General features: G+C 44.0%; 1 protein-coding gene across 1 annotated transcript in view; it reads right to left on the bottom strand.

Moving 5' to 3' along the window:
• Positions 1-7,557: 7,557 nt before the first annotated feature.
• uvssa (UV-stimulated scaffold protein A) overlaps positions 7,558-15,026 on the bottom strand; it is a 37,987-nt gene continuing 30,518 nt past the window's right edge. The window contains exons 13-14 of the mRNA XM_054597429.1: positions 10,280-10,460; positions 7,558-9,849 (exon numbers count right to left, since the gene is read on the bottom strand). Of these exons, the coding sequence (XP_054453404.1) occupies positions 9,756-9,849; positions 10,280-10,460 (275 nt within the window). The 3' untranslated portion in view covers positions 7,558-9,755. The remainder of the gene's footprint in view (positions 9,850-10,279; positions 10,461-15,026) is intronic.

Here is a 15,026-nt window from a genome sequence, read left to right as displayed (position 1 = left end):
TTCCCTTCTGCATTTAACCCATCCCTGAAGAGTAGTGGGCTGCTAAGAACCTGGGGAGCAACTTGGGGTTAGGTGTTGCTCAAGGACACCTCGGCATGTGTACTGTAGAGGCCAGGATTTGGACCGGCTACCTTGCGATTTCTGACCGAGCGCTCTACCCCACAGCCGCCATGAGTAAAGCCTTTACTCATTTAAATGTATGTATTGCCATCCCTGTTCCCAAAAAGCTATCAGTTAGTAGCACTAATAGTACGACATGAACAGAAATTAACATAGTTTAAAACCTTTAGACTCCGTGCACTTGCTTTATGCACTCCGTAGATGCAGCATCGAGAATCCAGGTTATTATATACCCAGCAGTCAATTTTTTTTTTGCCTCATGCACCACTGAGCAACTTTCATAGAAATGAACAGGGCCTCGCTCCAATGCTGTTTCCAGATATCTTTATACATCCACGGTAAAAACGGCTTGATAATGCCTCCTGTGGCTCTGGTTAATTTAGCAAAGTGCGAGAAAATCCTCCTTTGAAGAAACCCCTTCCTCGGGTCTCGGAGGAGGCACCGACAGAGAAAAATTTGAACGTAGTCAAGCTTACAAAAGTTGTTTTTAGTATATATCAAAGTACAAAAGGTTTGTACTTTGATCCACCTTGGGGGACCTCGGAGCCCCAAGGTCCCCCAAGGTGTACTGCTGGCTCTTCCGCAGATGTAAGCACGGGAGGGTCGTCCATGGTCCCATCCGGGATGTATGTGGCCGTGTGTGATGTCAGGCTGAAGTCATCCAGGGCAGGAGGCAAAGAGTCAACAGAGATATACGCCTAACTTCCGGCGCCGCACGAGTGGCAGCCTTTTACAGCAGCTCCTGCTCACCTCTGAGCTTTTTCTTTTATATTTGTGTTATTTTTGTTACTTTTTGTACTTGTTTAATTGTTTTTAACAGTAGTACACTAAGGCAGCGAGACACGTCGAGTTCGTCGCGGTCTATTTGCTGTTTATTGCACTCCTCTTGTACACAGGCAGCCAGCTGTGACTCGCACAGTCAAACGATGGTCCGATGAAGCTGATGATGCTCTGAAGGACTGTTTTGAGTCAACTGTGTGGGAAGTATTCAGTGATGCCCATGGGGAGGACATCGTCAGTCTCACAGACTGCATAACGGACTACATTAACCTCTGTGTTGAGAACACCGTACCCACCGGGACTGTACGGTGTTTTTCAAACAGCAAACCTCGGATCACTCCTGAGATAAAGACCCTCCTCAAGGAGAAGAAGAGGGATTTTAGATCAGGAAACAAGGAGGAGCTGAGGACTGTGCAGAGGGAGCTGAGGAGGAGGATCAGGGAAGGGAAAACAGTCTACAGGACGAAGATGGAGGATCAGCTGCAACAGAACAACATCAGTGGGGTCTGGAAGGGCCTTAAGGCCATGTCTGGCCACAAGGGGCCCAACCAACAGCCTGTGGGGGACAAAAAGTGGGTGAATGATCTGAACTTATGATCAGTCATCCACCCCTCCCCCCATCCAGTCCTCCCTGCTGCTGCAACCCCCATCGTCTGCACCCCCTGTAGATTGCCCCTCCTCCTCCTCCTCCTCCCTTCCCCACAATACTCAGCCCCCCCCCCTCCTCCTCCTCCTCCTCTTCCTCCACACTCCTCATACACTACACTCCATGACCAGCACCCCACCCCCCTCCAGCAACTCCCAGCACACAGCCTCCTCCCCCCAACTTGTCCCTCACAACTAACCAGGTGAGAAAATAACTGAAAAAGATCAAGGTGAGAAAGGCCACGGGTCCGGACGGCATCAGCTCAAGGCTCCTCAGATCCTGCTCAGACCAGCTGTGCGGGATAGTGGAGCACGTCTTCAACTTGAGCTTGAAGCTGGGGAGAGTACCACAGCTATGGAAGACATCCTGCGTGGTACCAGTCCCAAAGACCCCGAGGGCCAAGGACTTCAACAGCTTCAGGCCGGTGGCGTTAACATCCCACCTGATGAAGACCCTGGAGAGGCTGGTCCTTGTACATCTCCGCCCCCTGGTGAGCTCATCTTTGGACCCACTTCAGTTCGCCTACCAACCTGGCATCGGGGTGGATGACGTGGATGCATTGATCCTGGACTACCTCACCAACCGTCCACAGTATGTGCGGATACGGGAGTGTGAGTCAGACCGGATTTCCTGCAGCACGGGGGCCCCACAAGGGAACTGTTCTGGCTCCATTCCTCTTCACCATATACACCTTCAAACACAACTCTGCTAACGTCTGCCTCATTTCCGCCGGTGATGACAGGGAATACAGGGAACTGAACCAGGACTTCATAGGATGGTGCCAGCGGAACCGCCTCCAGATCAACTCTGGTAAAACCAAAGAGCTGGTGGTGGACTTCCGCCGGGGTAAACACTCCTCCGGAGTGCTTGATACTTAAGAACTTCCTCTAAAATCTTCCCCCCTAAACTCAAACAGACACATTTCGTGGTTTTTAGAAGTTTTATTTTTCAGGCTTAGTTACAACACTGCAGGTCTAACTCTATCTCTCCCACACAGACAGCACATTTACTTTAAATGAACAGTTATTAAAGAAGTTTACTAGATTATGGGTCCATACATTTGGTCAACACAAGTCCGTTAGAAGTCCGTTCCGTAGGGCTGATAACGCCGCTGGACACGCCCATCTAATCGCTCCAATAATGGCTGATTCCAGCTGAAGCCAAAGAACCGTGAGCCATTGATCACCTATGTTCCCCCGGGGCCTAGGGAATGACACGTCATAACTGCTAAGAACCAATCAAGTAGCGAACGCCGGTGCCTACGTCATCGTTTTTTTGAACTGCTTCGTTTTCCGTCATCCACACTATCAGGAAAACGCGGCATTTTCAAACTTATCCGTCCTCTGGAGCGTTTTCGAACTCCTTTGTTTTCGGTGCCCTGAAACGCCGTATAGTGTGGACTGGCAAACCTTCACAAGTTTTTACCACGGCGGTTTGGAAAATATTGGGCGCCTTTTTGTAGCTGATGGGGAGTCGGCGCCAGCAGTAGGATTCCACTCCCCAAGTGAAACATGTTTTGACTGGGGATCAATTGGTATGGACCAAAACCCGTTGCTTCAATCTAAGTTGGTCTTTTAGAGCTTCTGGGGAGAATTGTCATGGTGCGGGACGGATTAATTAAATGCCTAGCATCCGTGAATGATCTTTTGTTTAGTTCAATCAAATTATGTACTAAGCGATTTGTGCCATCAGGCTTTGGTACTCCCATAACTGGTAGGTTAGTGGGAGGATTTTTGACCTTCGCTTTAATCCCTAGTTCTTCTATGTTATGGTTTGATCTAATTCCTTTTTCACTTCTGGTTTTATGGGGTATTGAGTTTTTCGCGGTGGCATTCCACCTTGGATGCAGTGCGTGTTTTGGGGCATGTAGCCTACGTCATTTTTTAATCTGGCATAATTACCCCTTTTGAGAATAGTTTCCAGCTTTTGTTTAATCGGGAAGGTTAGTTTTATCAAGTTTTTCTTTTATCTGAACATCTACGTCGACTTCTTTGAGATTTCTAGGCCTCTGTTTTCAATTTCATCTAGCAGTTTAGGGGTTCCATCCGCCAATTCTACAAAAATGTTGTTGCCTGTCTCCGTTCCATGGGGTTGAACTGAAATATCTGCTCATGTGTCTAATTGGAAGCTCTCACCTTTAAAATCTGCATAGAACTTCCCCTCATTCTCCCAGGTTTGTGTTTTGAATAGTTCTAACGCCGGTCTGGTGGGGGGTTCAGATAGATTTCCGTTGCGTCTTTAGTTCGTCTTTTCCTTCTGGGGACATGTTTTTGAAGGTTTCGCTGACTACCCAAGGTTTAGTACTAGACAGGACCATCCAAGGAGTCGTTCCAAAGCGCAGCTTACATCCCTTCATTATGCAAAAGAATCCTGTGTTGGCTTGATCAGCCAGAATTTCTTGGGGCACAAGATGGTCCTCCTTATACCAAGTATCCTGGGTTGCTCGAGCACAGCAATGGCCTTAGGGGCTGCTGCTGAATATCGGTCCTTCTCGCATGTCACTGGATACCAATCAGCTAGGTATTCATCTGGAACTGTGTCCCCCCCAGTCGTCCTCTATATCTTCACTAAAGGTAGTACCGGGGTTACATGGATAACCCTCAGAGGTATACCAGGTGGGATCGTCTGCTGGAGGCTGATTTGGGTTATATTGTCTCTTGTCGAAGAAAATCATTCAAGTCCAGTTCAGAAGTTGCTGTGGTGGTGTGAGTTTAATGAAGTATGCCGGCACACTGGTGAACTGACAGACACAGAGCACATCTGAGCTGGTGAGTTGACCCAGAGCAAAGGGAAAGGAAGCATTTTATACAGAAAGCCAAAGCAGTGGTTCAACTGTATGTAAATAGTAACAACAAGAGGTAAGGGAAGACCATGACCAGACATAATGTAATTACAACTGGTAACAAAAGGCAGGAAAGGGGCATTTGCATTTAGACCTGCAGGAAGGACACACCTTTGGTATTTGATCATGTCAAGGGGTCAACACAGTAGGGGGCCGGAAGTTGCACCCAGGCGCCATTTTGTTCGTAAGTCTGTACTGCTCAAAAGTTTATTCTTCATCACTCTGAACCAGAGGTTTGGCCTGTTTGTTTGATCCTCTGGCTATTGGGGCAAGTTAGGCGCAAAGTTAACGTTACATCTGCCCTGAGATTGTTGCAACCTTGGTTGAGGGTTTACAAATAAGGGTTGCTCTCGGTTTCTAGGGGTGGAGGCACAACGGGGACCGGATATGATCAATCTGTCTAAATCAGGGAGCTCTCCTCGGTGTCTGGCCTAGCGGGGCTGACATACGGCGTACTGCCTCTTGGGGTGCCTCTCCTAGGTGTTATGTCCTCGTCATCACTATCGGAGCCTCCCTCTACGACTGAGCCATTCCTCGTGTGCATCTACTATTTTATCTTTCAAATAGGTTTTCAGGGCTGGTGTGTCGACCAAAATTCTTATCAGAGGGCAAGAGCCCTGATAGAGTGGTCAGCTCCAGCTGGTCACTACTGGCGTATCTATGGTCTGCTAGAACTGCATGTCCACAGGAGGTATACAGTTTCCCTGCCTTTTCACCGGGCTCTACATATTCTACTTCTCCTACTCTCATCTGTCTACCTTGTTGGCCCTTCTTGCTCTCTCTTCTGCTCAGTACTGCCCCCTAGCTCTCCTGCCTCCTGCCGTGGGTGTGTCCCTGCGAACCCTGTCTCTGGGTCGGGACTGCGGTTCTGATCGTCTGGCTCAGTTTTCGGGACAGGCTCGACTGTACGCTGGGGGAAACTGAATGTGGAGGGCCTCTTTCCACCTCCGGAATTCCATGTGGCCCCTCACACACAGTATAATATTTAATTGCACCCATGTTCCTACCAGGCCTGCATTAACGTGGTTAGGGAGTCATCTGGGCGGTACCCAAACTGTCCGCAATCGAAGGGGGTCATTATAAATTAACTAATTTGGACCCGCAGGGCTAATTCCCTAGCTGTAAGCATTGTGGCGTCATAGACTTTTTTTAATACTTGGACAGGGTCCTCTGTCGTGATTTGGGCTCGCCAATGAAGCACTGTGTGCAGAATAGCTTTAATAATAGTGTCTTGGCTCTGTCTATTTATTACAACCTCGTTGCGTCGAAAGGGAGCTCCGTTTTCCTGTCTTGACCTGTCCGGCTCTCTGTCTTAATGCTCCAGCTACCCCTGCTCCATGACTAAGATCTGGGTAGGCTGGGTTTACCATAAAGCATATATGGTCGAGGTGCAGGTCTTGTACTCTGGCTCGTAGCATTGTCAGCATTCCTCTACCGTTGTCTCCTGCTCTAATGTGTCATTTCTCAAAGATAGTGCGGGGGGTAGGCGGCACGGTGGTTGTGGACCCAGGGGAGAAAGACTCCAGAGAACCCTCATCGTTATACAGAGGTGGTGGGAGCTCCCGGTTTAGGGCAGTCACGACCCCTCTATAATCGCTAAACTAGCTTGTTGTGTCTCGGTAGCCGCGGGTATCCGGATTTAGGTGTTTTATCTGTCCCGGCGTATATGGTGCGGTCGGGATAAAGTACCAGGGGTTATCGCCGCCGGCTTCAGAACCGAATTCGGTCCTGGCCTGGTCTCCTCTTTCCTACAACATAATTATAGGTTTGCCCTTTTTCGTCTCTTCAGTTCCTAGGTCATTCTAACGCTGAGGCACCAGCTCAACTTGACCGTCACTGTGTTCCAGGTTGCTCTATCGGATTCAGCTGGTGTTGACGGGGTGGGTTGGCTATACTTCTTAATATTACGTAGTATGCTCTCACCAGGCTCACTTTGTCTAGCTAGGTACCTGTAACCTATGCGCAGTAATTAATATTTACTGTCCACTAACTCCACTTAAAATGCCCTCATCGCGAAGTACTCTTAGTGGTTAATACTTGGACAGGGTCCTCTGTCGTGATTTGGGCTTGAGGATGAAGCACTGTGTGCAGAATAGCTTTAATAATAGTGTCTTGGCTCTGTCTATTTATTACAACCTCGTTGCGTCGAAAGGAAATGCGACTGAGAGAGAAAGGAAAGTGGTTTCCTTTCTTACTGGTCTTGATTTTTAACTCTTAGGATCTTGAGGTCTTACTCTCTCCTTTTTAGAGGAGTTTTGACAGCCTCGCCTGAAGGTACTAGTTCCTAGATTAGATAGGGCAGAACCGTGTAAACTCCTTTTTTGTTCCTGACTACTGGTCTCGGCGGACGCTGGTTACGAACACAAGTTCAGGACTCCTCCCTGCTTACTGTTCTGGCGGATTTCAATAAAATCACCTCAGCTTGATTTCGCTGGTTGTACAAAACTTTTTTAAAAAACCCTGAAAGGGGGTTCTTGTAGTTTAACCCGAGAGAAAATTCCGGTCCCTACTACTCACTATAGTGTTACCTAATCTCTTTCAGGTCCTGTTCGGACGACATGTCACGCGCGCGCCGCCGCCGCTTGCAGTCACAACGTTTTAACCGGAGGTCGGCGTTTTCCACCGCACCGGGAAGGAAAACCTTTTTTGCCCAAACGGACAACGAGGACCCTCAGAAGTGTGTGCCTCAAACTGCAGGGGCCTCGTCGGCGACAAGCAGGCTCAGCACAACCTGTCGCCCTGGGAGATCACGGACCAACGGGACGCGGCTAGCAGGCTGCAGCCTCCAGGGGAATACGGCTAGATCCCCGGTCTCAATGTCCGTTCAACCCGCGTGGGTACCCCTACCCAGCCTCAGCCCGGACTCACGGTGTCCGATCCCTGACTTAAGGAGTGCCGTGAGTTTTCAAAGGTCGGGGGGGGAACTGAGAGAAGGGGGAGAGGTGCGGAGGCCGTGCCCTCTCAATGTGAATCAATATCAGACTTAATTTAAAATCCCTGTTTCCCCTATCTTTTACTGGCTCCCCTACACTGCAGTGGAATGAGGTGTGTGTGTGTTAATCAGTAGTGTAGCCGTGGTGTGTGTTCCTTCAACTCACCCATGAGCTGAGCGTCTTCCATTGAAGAAACCCCTTCCTCAGGTCCCGGAGGAGGCACGGACAGAGACAAATTTGAAGCTTACACTTTGTTTATTGAAGCCAAACAAAAGTTGTTTTCAGTATATAACAAAGTACAAAAAGTTTGCAAAAATCAAAGGAGAAGATTACAAATCTTTCAGTGGTTTCTCATTTAAGTGAGCAAAGTCCCAAAGTACGGAGATCGTTCTCTAACTCCAACTGTCACTTCTCACCAACCAACTCTAATTCCAACTCCAAGTCTAAGTTCCCGATGCTGCATCTCTATTTATTACATTACATTACATTACATTACAGTCATTTAGCAGACGCTTTTATCCAAAGCGACTTACAGTCAGTAGTATATTACATATCATTCACCCATTCACACACTGATGACAGGCTACCATGCAAGGTGCCACCATCAGACTCTAACTAACATTCATCATCCAGTCCACACCGATGGCAAGCCTTCAGGAGCAACTTGGAGTTAAGTGTCTTGCCCAAGGACACATCGACTGCCGAAGCCGGGTATCGAACCAATTTATAGGTGGAGAGCGACCAGCTCATGGGTCCTGGTGCATGTAAGGACCCCTCGTGAGGTGCGTGAATGCGCTGCACATGCATCGGGCACCTGAGCAGACCTATAAGGAACATTGCGTACTAACGGAAAATCCCACCATAGCCGTTGGTGGGAACATTGCATCCGGAAAATCCTTCCATGGCCGTTAAACACTAATACATTATATATCATGAAGCTGTCTAAGCCAATGGATAATATATCATGGAGCATAGAGCAGTTCCCAAACACATAGTTGTGTTTGCCACAGAGCTTGTGTTCTGTAATAATCCAAAATCCATTGGAAAAATCCCATTGGCTTTTTGCTCTGGGAACCAGTGTGACGCTTACTTCCTGGTTGGCTTACAATAATCAGCATCCCCATGGCACTCTATTAAACTTACAGTGATAAGATTACCCATGGACAGCTAACAGAACATCAGTTATATTCACTCAATTCAAAGCCTAAATATCCATTCTAATGATCCGATCTGAAAGAATAGCCATGTACGACAAAACCTTTACTTTAAGTTTCAATTATTTAAAGTCACAATCAACATGGTGCTGTGGGTCTGTTTGCTGAATGAACCCTGGATTCAGAAAAGCGGAGGAAAGAGATTTACAGTTTATTTTTGGCACAAATCCTTTTAACCTGCCTTATGTTCATTTCTTAATGTGTGGCTTGTTATGTTCAAATAACATAATACTAATACAGACAACAAATTCAACTCGAAAATCGTAGGAAAAACAAGAGTATTCAGTCAGTTATACAGAATGAAATTGATTTGGCTGATATAAAGGTAACATTAAGCTGCATAATTTGGCCAATTTGATCATTTCTGGTTCATCAAGTGTGTCAAAAGCTGCACATGTATGGTTGTAATGATCCTCTAAGTCTATCTTGGTGTACGGAAGTTGTGAATGGGGTGCATGTTTGTGTTTATTTTTGTTAGGATGTTTAAATTGCTGTACTTGTACGGATTTACAGGCAGCTGTCCAGCAAAGGACCAGAGTCGAACCTTGTGGATTATAAATCAGGAAACTTCGCTGGACAAATGCAAGAAAAAAGGACGGTGGGGAGATAGCGTGGGTTCTCCAGACTACTGAACAGCTGCGTCTCGCCACGCTTCCACCTGTTTCACATATTATGTTTGACCTTGGGGATTTTTATATTTTTGGACTATTTAAGTTGAATTAAGGAACTTTTGGACTGTGGGTCACTGGGCTTTTGGTATAATTTGTAAATGTTAAGTTTGTTTATTGTGTTGGAGTATTAGGGGAAGCCTCACAGCTTTTGTTCGCTGTATGCCGACCAGGTCAGAAATTATTTGATTTGATTTACAATAATATATGGTGGTATATGCAACAAACCGTGTCTCTTTTGTTTGTGTATGATTTTACTTATCATGTCATTTCCTTAGCTTTTTTTATTAAGGTGAATTGGTACAAAAAAAATGTTCAAAAGAGGCAAAACACACTCAAGAATATGTATGTTCATTTGTCCTTAATATTTATCAAACAGCAGTGAAATCCTTCTACATCATAGTGTTCAAATAATGTTTTAAATAAAATTGTACTGATGTTTATCTCTGATTCACTGTTTGTGTATATCAATTGATTCAAACCTGTCCTTCTTTTAAAAAGTTGAAGTCTAACAGCAGCGTTCAGTCCAGAAGGCATCTAGCTGGATGGAGGTCACTTGAGGGCATAGTTGAACTGGTTGGAGAACTTGTCATGTTTTCTCATGTCAGCTTTAGCCATAACCTCAGCTACTCTGCGCATGCTGCTCCTGGAAAGAAGAGACAGGAAGAAGAGAAAGAGAGGCAGACAGAAAACGAGAGGATGAATTTGAGAGAGATTCAAGAAAACTAAATCTGATCAAACACTGATGATAAAATATAAAACCTTTTGCTGAGTAATCATGGCATAGTTATGGGGTCCTGCATTAAGCTACAGACTGTATTCCACATCTTTGTGTGACCCAAACTGCATACATATCACAAAGCTCAGCATACAGCATATGCTCGGAGCACTGCTGTGCCAAGATTCTGTTCAGAAAGCACTTCAACAACACAAATGTGTTTTGGTTCATCACCAAAAACTTACCAAAGTATTTCACGCCGAAACCTAGTAAATATGTAAATACTCGAGCAGTAAGGGAGACAGTGTTTCAGAGCTTTCAGAGAACGCTGCTCCTGCCGGGACAGGAAGTGACGTACTTGTTGAGTACTTTTTTCTCCAGCCTGGAGCGGGCCGTGTTGGCGCTCTGCTTCAGGTCGCTGAGGTTGGGGTACTTCTTCTTCTTCCTCCTCCCTTTCCCTTTTTTACCGATCCTGTCGGAACCCAGGTCTTCCCCTGTTGCCGCCTCGATGTCTCGCATAAACTCTGCATCACGCCAGTCTACAACGGTAAAAGAAAGAAAAAGAAACATTTGAACAGGAAAGTGAGAAGAAAACTTGTCTTTTATATACGTTTCCTACATCACATTTTATCTATGGCTCTTGGGAAATGGCACAAGAACATAGTCTACATCCCAAGTCTCTTATTTGTCATCTCCTCGCTCCTCATTTGAACCGGAAGTTCCTCTGCTCCGCCATATTGACGGCCATCCCGAAGCTCTTGTTTCTGCTCTGAGGAGCGAAGAGGGATCTCTGAGGAGCCATGAGCGAGAATGCACACATGGCATCATCAGTTGCCCCTGAGTGACCAGATCCCTCAGGGGCAACTGTGATAACACAAATGAGCCCGCCCTGCACAGTGTTAAAGAGCACAAGTAGTAATTACTGTGTCCTGCAGGTTCAATTGGATTGGATTTGGGTGCTAGTGAAAAGGGTAATGTCATAATTCTGCGCAATAAAGTAAAAGCCTGTGTAATGCGGAGTAATGACAGTCTAAACTTCTAGTTAATGACGTACTGCGGTGGAATTAGAGATAAACCTGCAGTAATGCAAAGTAATTACACTGTGATTGTGATGGGATTGAAGCCCAGCTCTCCACCCTGTCAACTCACTGACCCTAGCTCTGTGTGTGTATGTGTTTGGGGGGGGCATTAATCAGAGCCTGTCTGACCCTGGGTCTGACTGGACCGTCAAGAATCCCTCATTACATGCACGCACGCACGCACACACACACACAAACACACACACACACACAAACATTCAAGTCCTTTTGCTTAGTGATGCGTAGCTGAGAGACGTCTGAACAAACCAAAGACCCCTGATGCCACACACACACCACACACACACACACACACACACACACACACACACACACACACACACACACACACACACACACACACACACACACACACACACACACACACACACACACACACACACACACACACACCACACACACACACACAGACCCCAGCTGGAAGGGCTAAGAGGTGTTGACGGAGAAAAGAGCCCTGCTGCAACACTGATTACATTCAGAAGACTGTCTCTCTCTCTCACTCTCTCTCCCTCGTCCATCTCTTCTTACTTTTTCCTTTCTCTATATTTTCCTTTTTTCTTTATTTCTTTTCCTTCTATTATATTATATATATATATATATATATATATATATATATATATATATATATATATATATATATATATATATTGTCTCAAACTCCTTAAAGATTGCAACAACAAAATGATAGGACACACATCCAGACACACAATGTAAGGCAGCTGCTCCTCTCTTAGCAGTAATGATTCTCCTAAATACACCAGCTGCTTTGTAATTACTGCTCTTCTGTGTGTGTGTGTGTGTGTGTGTGTGTGTGTGTGTGTGTGTGTGTGTGTTGTGTGTGTGTGTGTGTGTGTGTGTGTGTGTGTGAGAGAGAGAGTGTGTGTGAGAGAGAGAGAGAGAGAGAGAGAATCCAGATTCCATTACTGTCTGTGCGTGATGGTCAGATTCAAAGGTAAATAACCAACAAAAAAAATCTAAAATAATGAAATGATCCTGTGATCGTGGAGGTTTGAGTATTTTCTAGCTCAAAGATTCTCCTTGTCCATTTGGACAGCCTTAGTACCACAGATGAAGAAGTTACGATACAGTAGTAGTACTTTTCAGAAGTACTGATGACAGGACAGCGGCTTACTGTCACAGCATGACCCGTTACAGTGGTATTTCACCACTGCTGGTGTTCGTGTTCAAACAGTACAGCTGATTATTACCACATTACTTTAGTACAGATTACCGTTGGAGATGTGAACTCTTTATTTCTACTGCAAACGGTAAAAAAATATGGTTTTGTCACATCCAATGTTCAGGTGTATTACACAATCTGGACTTAAAATGCAAAAATGCAATTAGAAATTTCATTTTCACATCCTCATCTAGGCGCTCTATGAAAGATATAAATAATCAAATACATTTCATTTTAATTTTCTAATTTTTTTCAAAACTTTTGATCTTGTAGACTGCATGGCAGGTTAAGACTTTGAAAATGAAAAGTCAAAAATGCATTTTCATATTCAAATTGTTGGAAAATTGCATATTTATTTTCATTTTGACTTTAATATTGCTTGCACAAATGTTGAATCAGGTTACATTGTTTACATTTCATTTTTCAAATTTAAATTAACATTTTAATATTTAACAACTTTGAAAATTAAATGTCAACAGGCTTTTAGATTTTCACCCAGATGAGTATGTGAAAATGAAAATGAGATTATTGCATTTTTATTTTCACTCAAATAACACGTGTGTGTGTATATATATATATATATATATATATATATGTGACTTATTTTTAATGCAATTGTGGAATTACATTTTCATTTTCAAGATCCCACTATCATTTTAATAGAGTCCCCTACAGGCTTCCCTTAAGTGCTGGTTTTGGACTGAACCCCTCTGAAGAAATGGTGCTGGCAGTCATGATGCCTGCTGTACGGTCCAAGCATGTTAAGACGGCTACTATAAAAAGGACACTGAATCCTAACACACTCAATACACCTTACTAAGAATTAAGGTACCATGGAAAAACACACCAAGACTTTGTGTGTACATTTAATGAGCAATGATGAAATAAGCTCCGTTGATGAAGTTTACTCCAATAACCCCCTTAATGCCAGTGAGATAACCTTCAAGTGCTTAGAAGAGCTATTACAGTTTGTAATTCACCTCGGACTGTTCTTAGTAAAGATGTTTCCAGTTTGATACAAAGTTTTCTCGGGAGTTCTAAAAACTGTCTGGGCTGAAGTCCGGCAGTGTGAACAAGACATAAAACACTACCAAAGTGTATTCCTCACCGCCTGTTTAACCTCAGTGTATAAACATGGGAGTGTTGCCTGTGTGTGAATGTGTGGCTGAACAGTGAAGGGATCTTAGGCCAATGGAATGAACTCATACAGGCCACTGCATGATGACATGATTTCTGGGGATAATTGACCAATGGTTAATACCAGTTGAAGTTTTAAATATTACATAATGCTGTGAATTAAAATGTGAAAATAACTGATGTGCTTTAATCAATGTCCTTAAGTCAATAAATCACCATGGCAGAATATGCACAGTCCAAATTCCCTCGAACACAAAGAAAACTTAAAAGTTGTCACAGGCGCAGTGAAGGACTGGCTTTTTGTCTTTGTCTGATCATTAGACTCAAGTCTAAAGTGATTTCAAATGTAATTATTCATATTGTTGTATACTGCTCTGCACTTAATCGTATGCTCACTCACAATTTTAAAATAATCAAGTGAGCGGCGGACACAGACAAGCTCACTGATTAACCGACAATGTTAAACTGTGTAGCCAAAAGATTAGGCAGATCTGGAGTCTGGAGTTTTATATTGATTGGGTTAATCCAATTCTATATAATGAAACATGTTGTTGTTCATTTTATTCTACATGGCTTGGATGTTGTTCTGCACTTCATAGCATTAAAATGTTCATTTGTTCATGGTAAGGATTGGACTATTTTCACACAAGGTTTGTTTCTTTATATTGCCTTTCATTTAAAGCTTGCCTTGTAGGGATTAAACTTAACTTAAAAAAGATAAAAATCCAAAGGATGTGTTTTCTTTATGGTCCTGTTTTAATATGCTGCTTTGTGTGATATGGAGACCGTTGTGGAATCGTTTCATTGATGTTTCTGTGTGAATAAAAATGAAAGTTTTGTACCTGTTGATTTCCTGCTCAGGTTTATTTTTTACTGTAACTATGGGCCTAAACACCATAATGCAGACTAAAAGTATAGAACATGAAATCCTGGGTAAGACAGGCACTTTCAGATAATACCTGTCAGGGGATTGGATAGACCATCTGTCAATCAAACTCAGTGGAAAAGCATGACATCTTTTCAATTGAGAAATGCCTTCAGTACCGTTCTTTGCTCTTATTTCCATGAAGATAAACTCCCCGGTTCTGATATCACTGATGCCACTGCAGCATTCAGAAGCTGCCATTTTTAAGAATGAAAGGTTTCCTCACCGTCTTTATCAGACCATGAAACTGTCATGAGTAGTATTACTGAGAGTGAAAGTTCTTTGTTATAACGTGGAAACAGTAGTTTTTTTTTTTTAAAAACACAAAAACTCAAGGTTAACTTACCTGCCATTTCCAGGGCTTTTAAACACATCTCATGGTTTTCCTCTGTGAATTGAGCTTGCTCACTTTTTTGACAAAAATAAAGTAACTCACCTCACTAGCTTCTGTTGAACATTTCTGTCTGAAGGCTGCATGCTTAGTGAGCAATCTCCACCCACAGAGGAGGACCATGGGATGCGGTATAAAAGTGAATTATCTAAAAGACTTTGTCGCTATAAAAACAAAGTAGCTTCTTTGATTGGATATTCATTTGAAACACAATACACCATTAGCTTTAAGTTAAGGTCATTTTTTACAGAATCAGTGTTTCCTGCTTTAGCACGCTGCTGTTTGACCTTTAAAGTACCTAATCATTGTTGTTTTACTTGTCTATTTAAAATGTATTTCTAAATTCAGCGTTCCTGGAGATGTAACCTGTTCATC

Source organism: Anoplopoma fimbria, chromosome 4 (genome assembly GCF_027596085.1).
Source record: "Anoplopoma fimbria isolate UVic2021 breed Golden Eagle Sablefish chromosome 4, Afim_UVic_2022, whole genome shotgun sequence".
NCBI classification, from domain to species: Eukaryota; Metazoa; Chordata; class Actinopteri; order Perciformes; family Anoplopomatidae; genus Anoplopoma; species Anoplopoma fimbria.
This window is presented reverse-complemented; position numbering and strand designations above follow the sequence as displayed.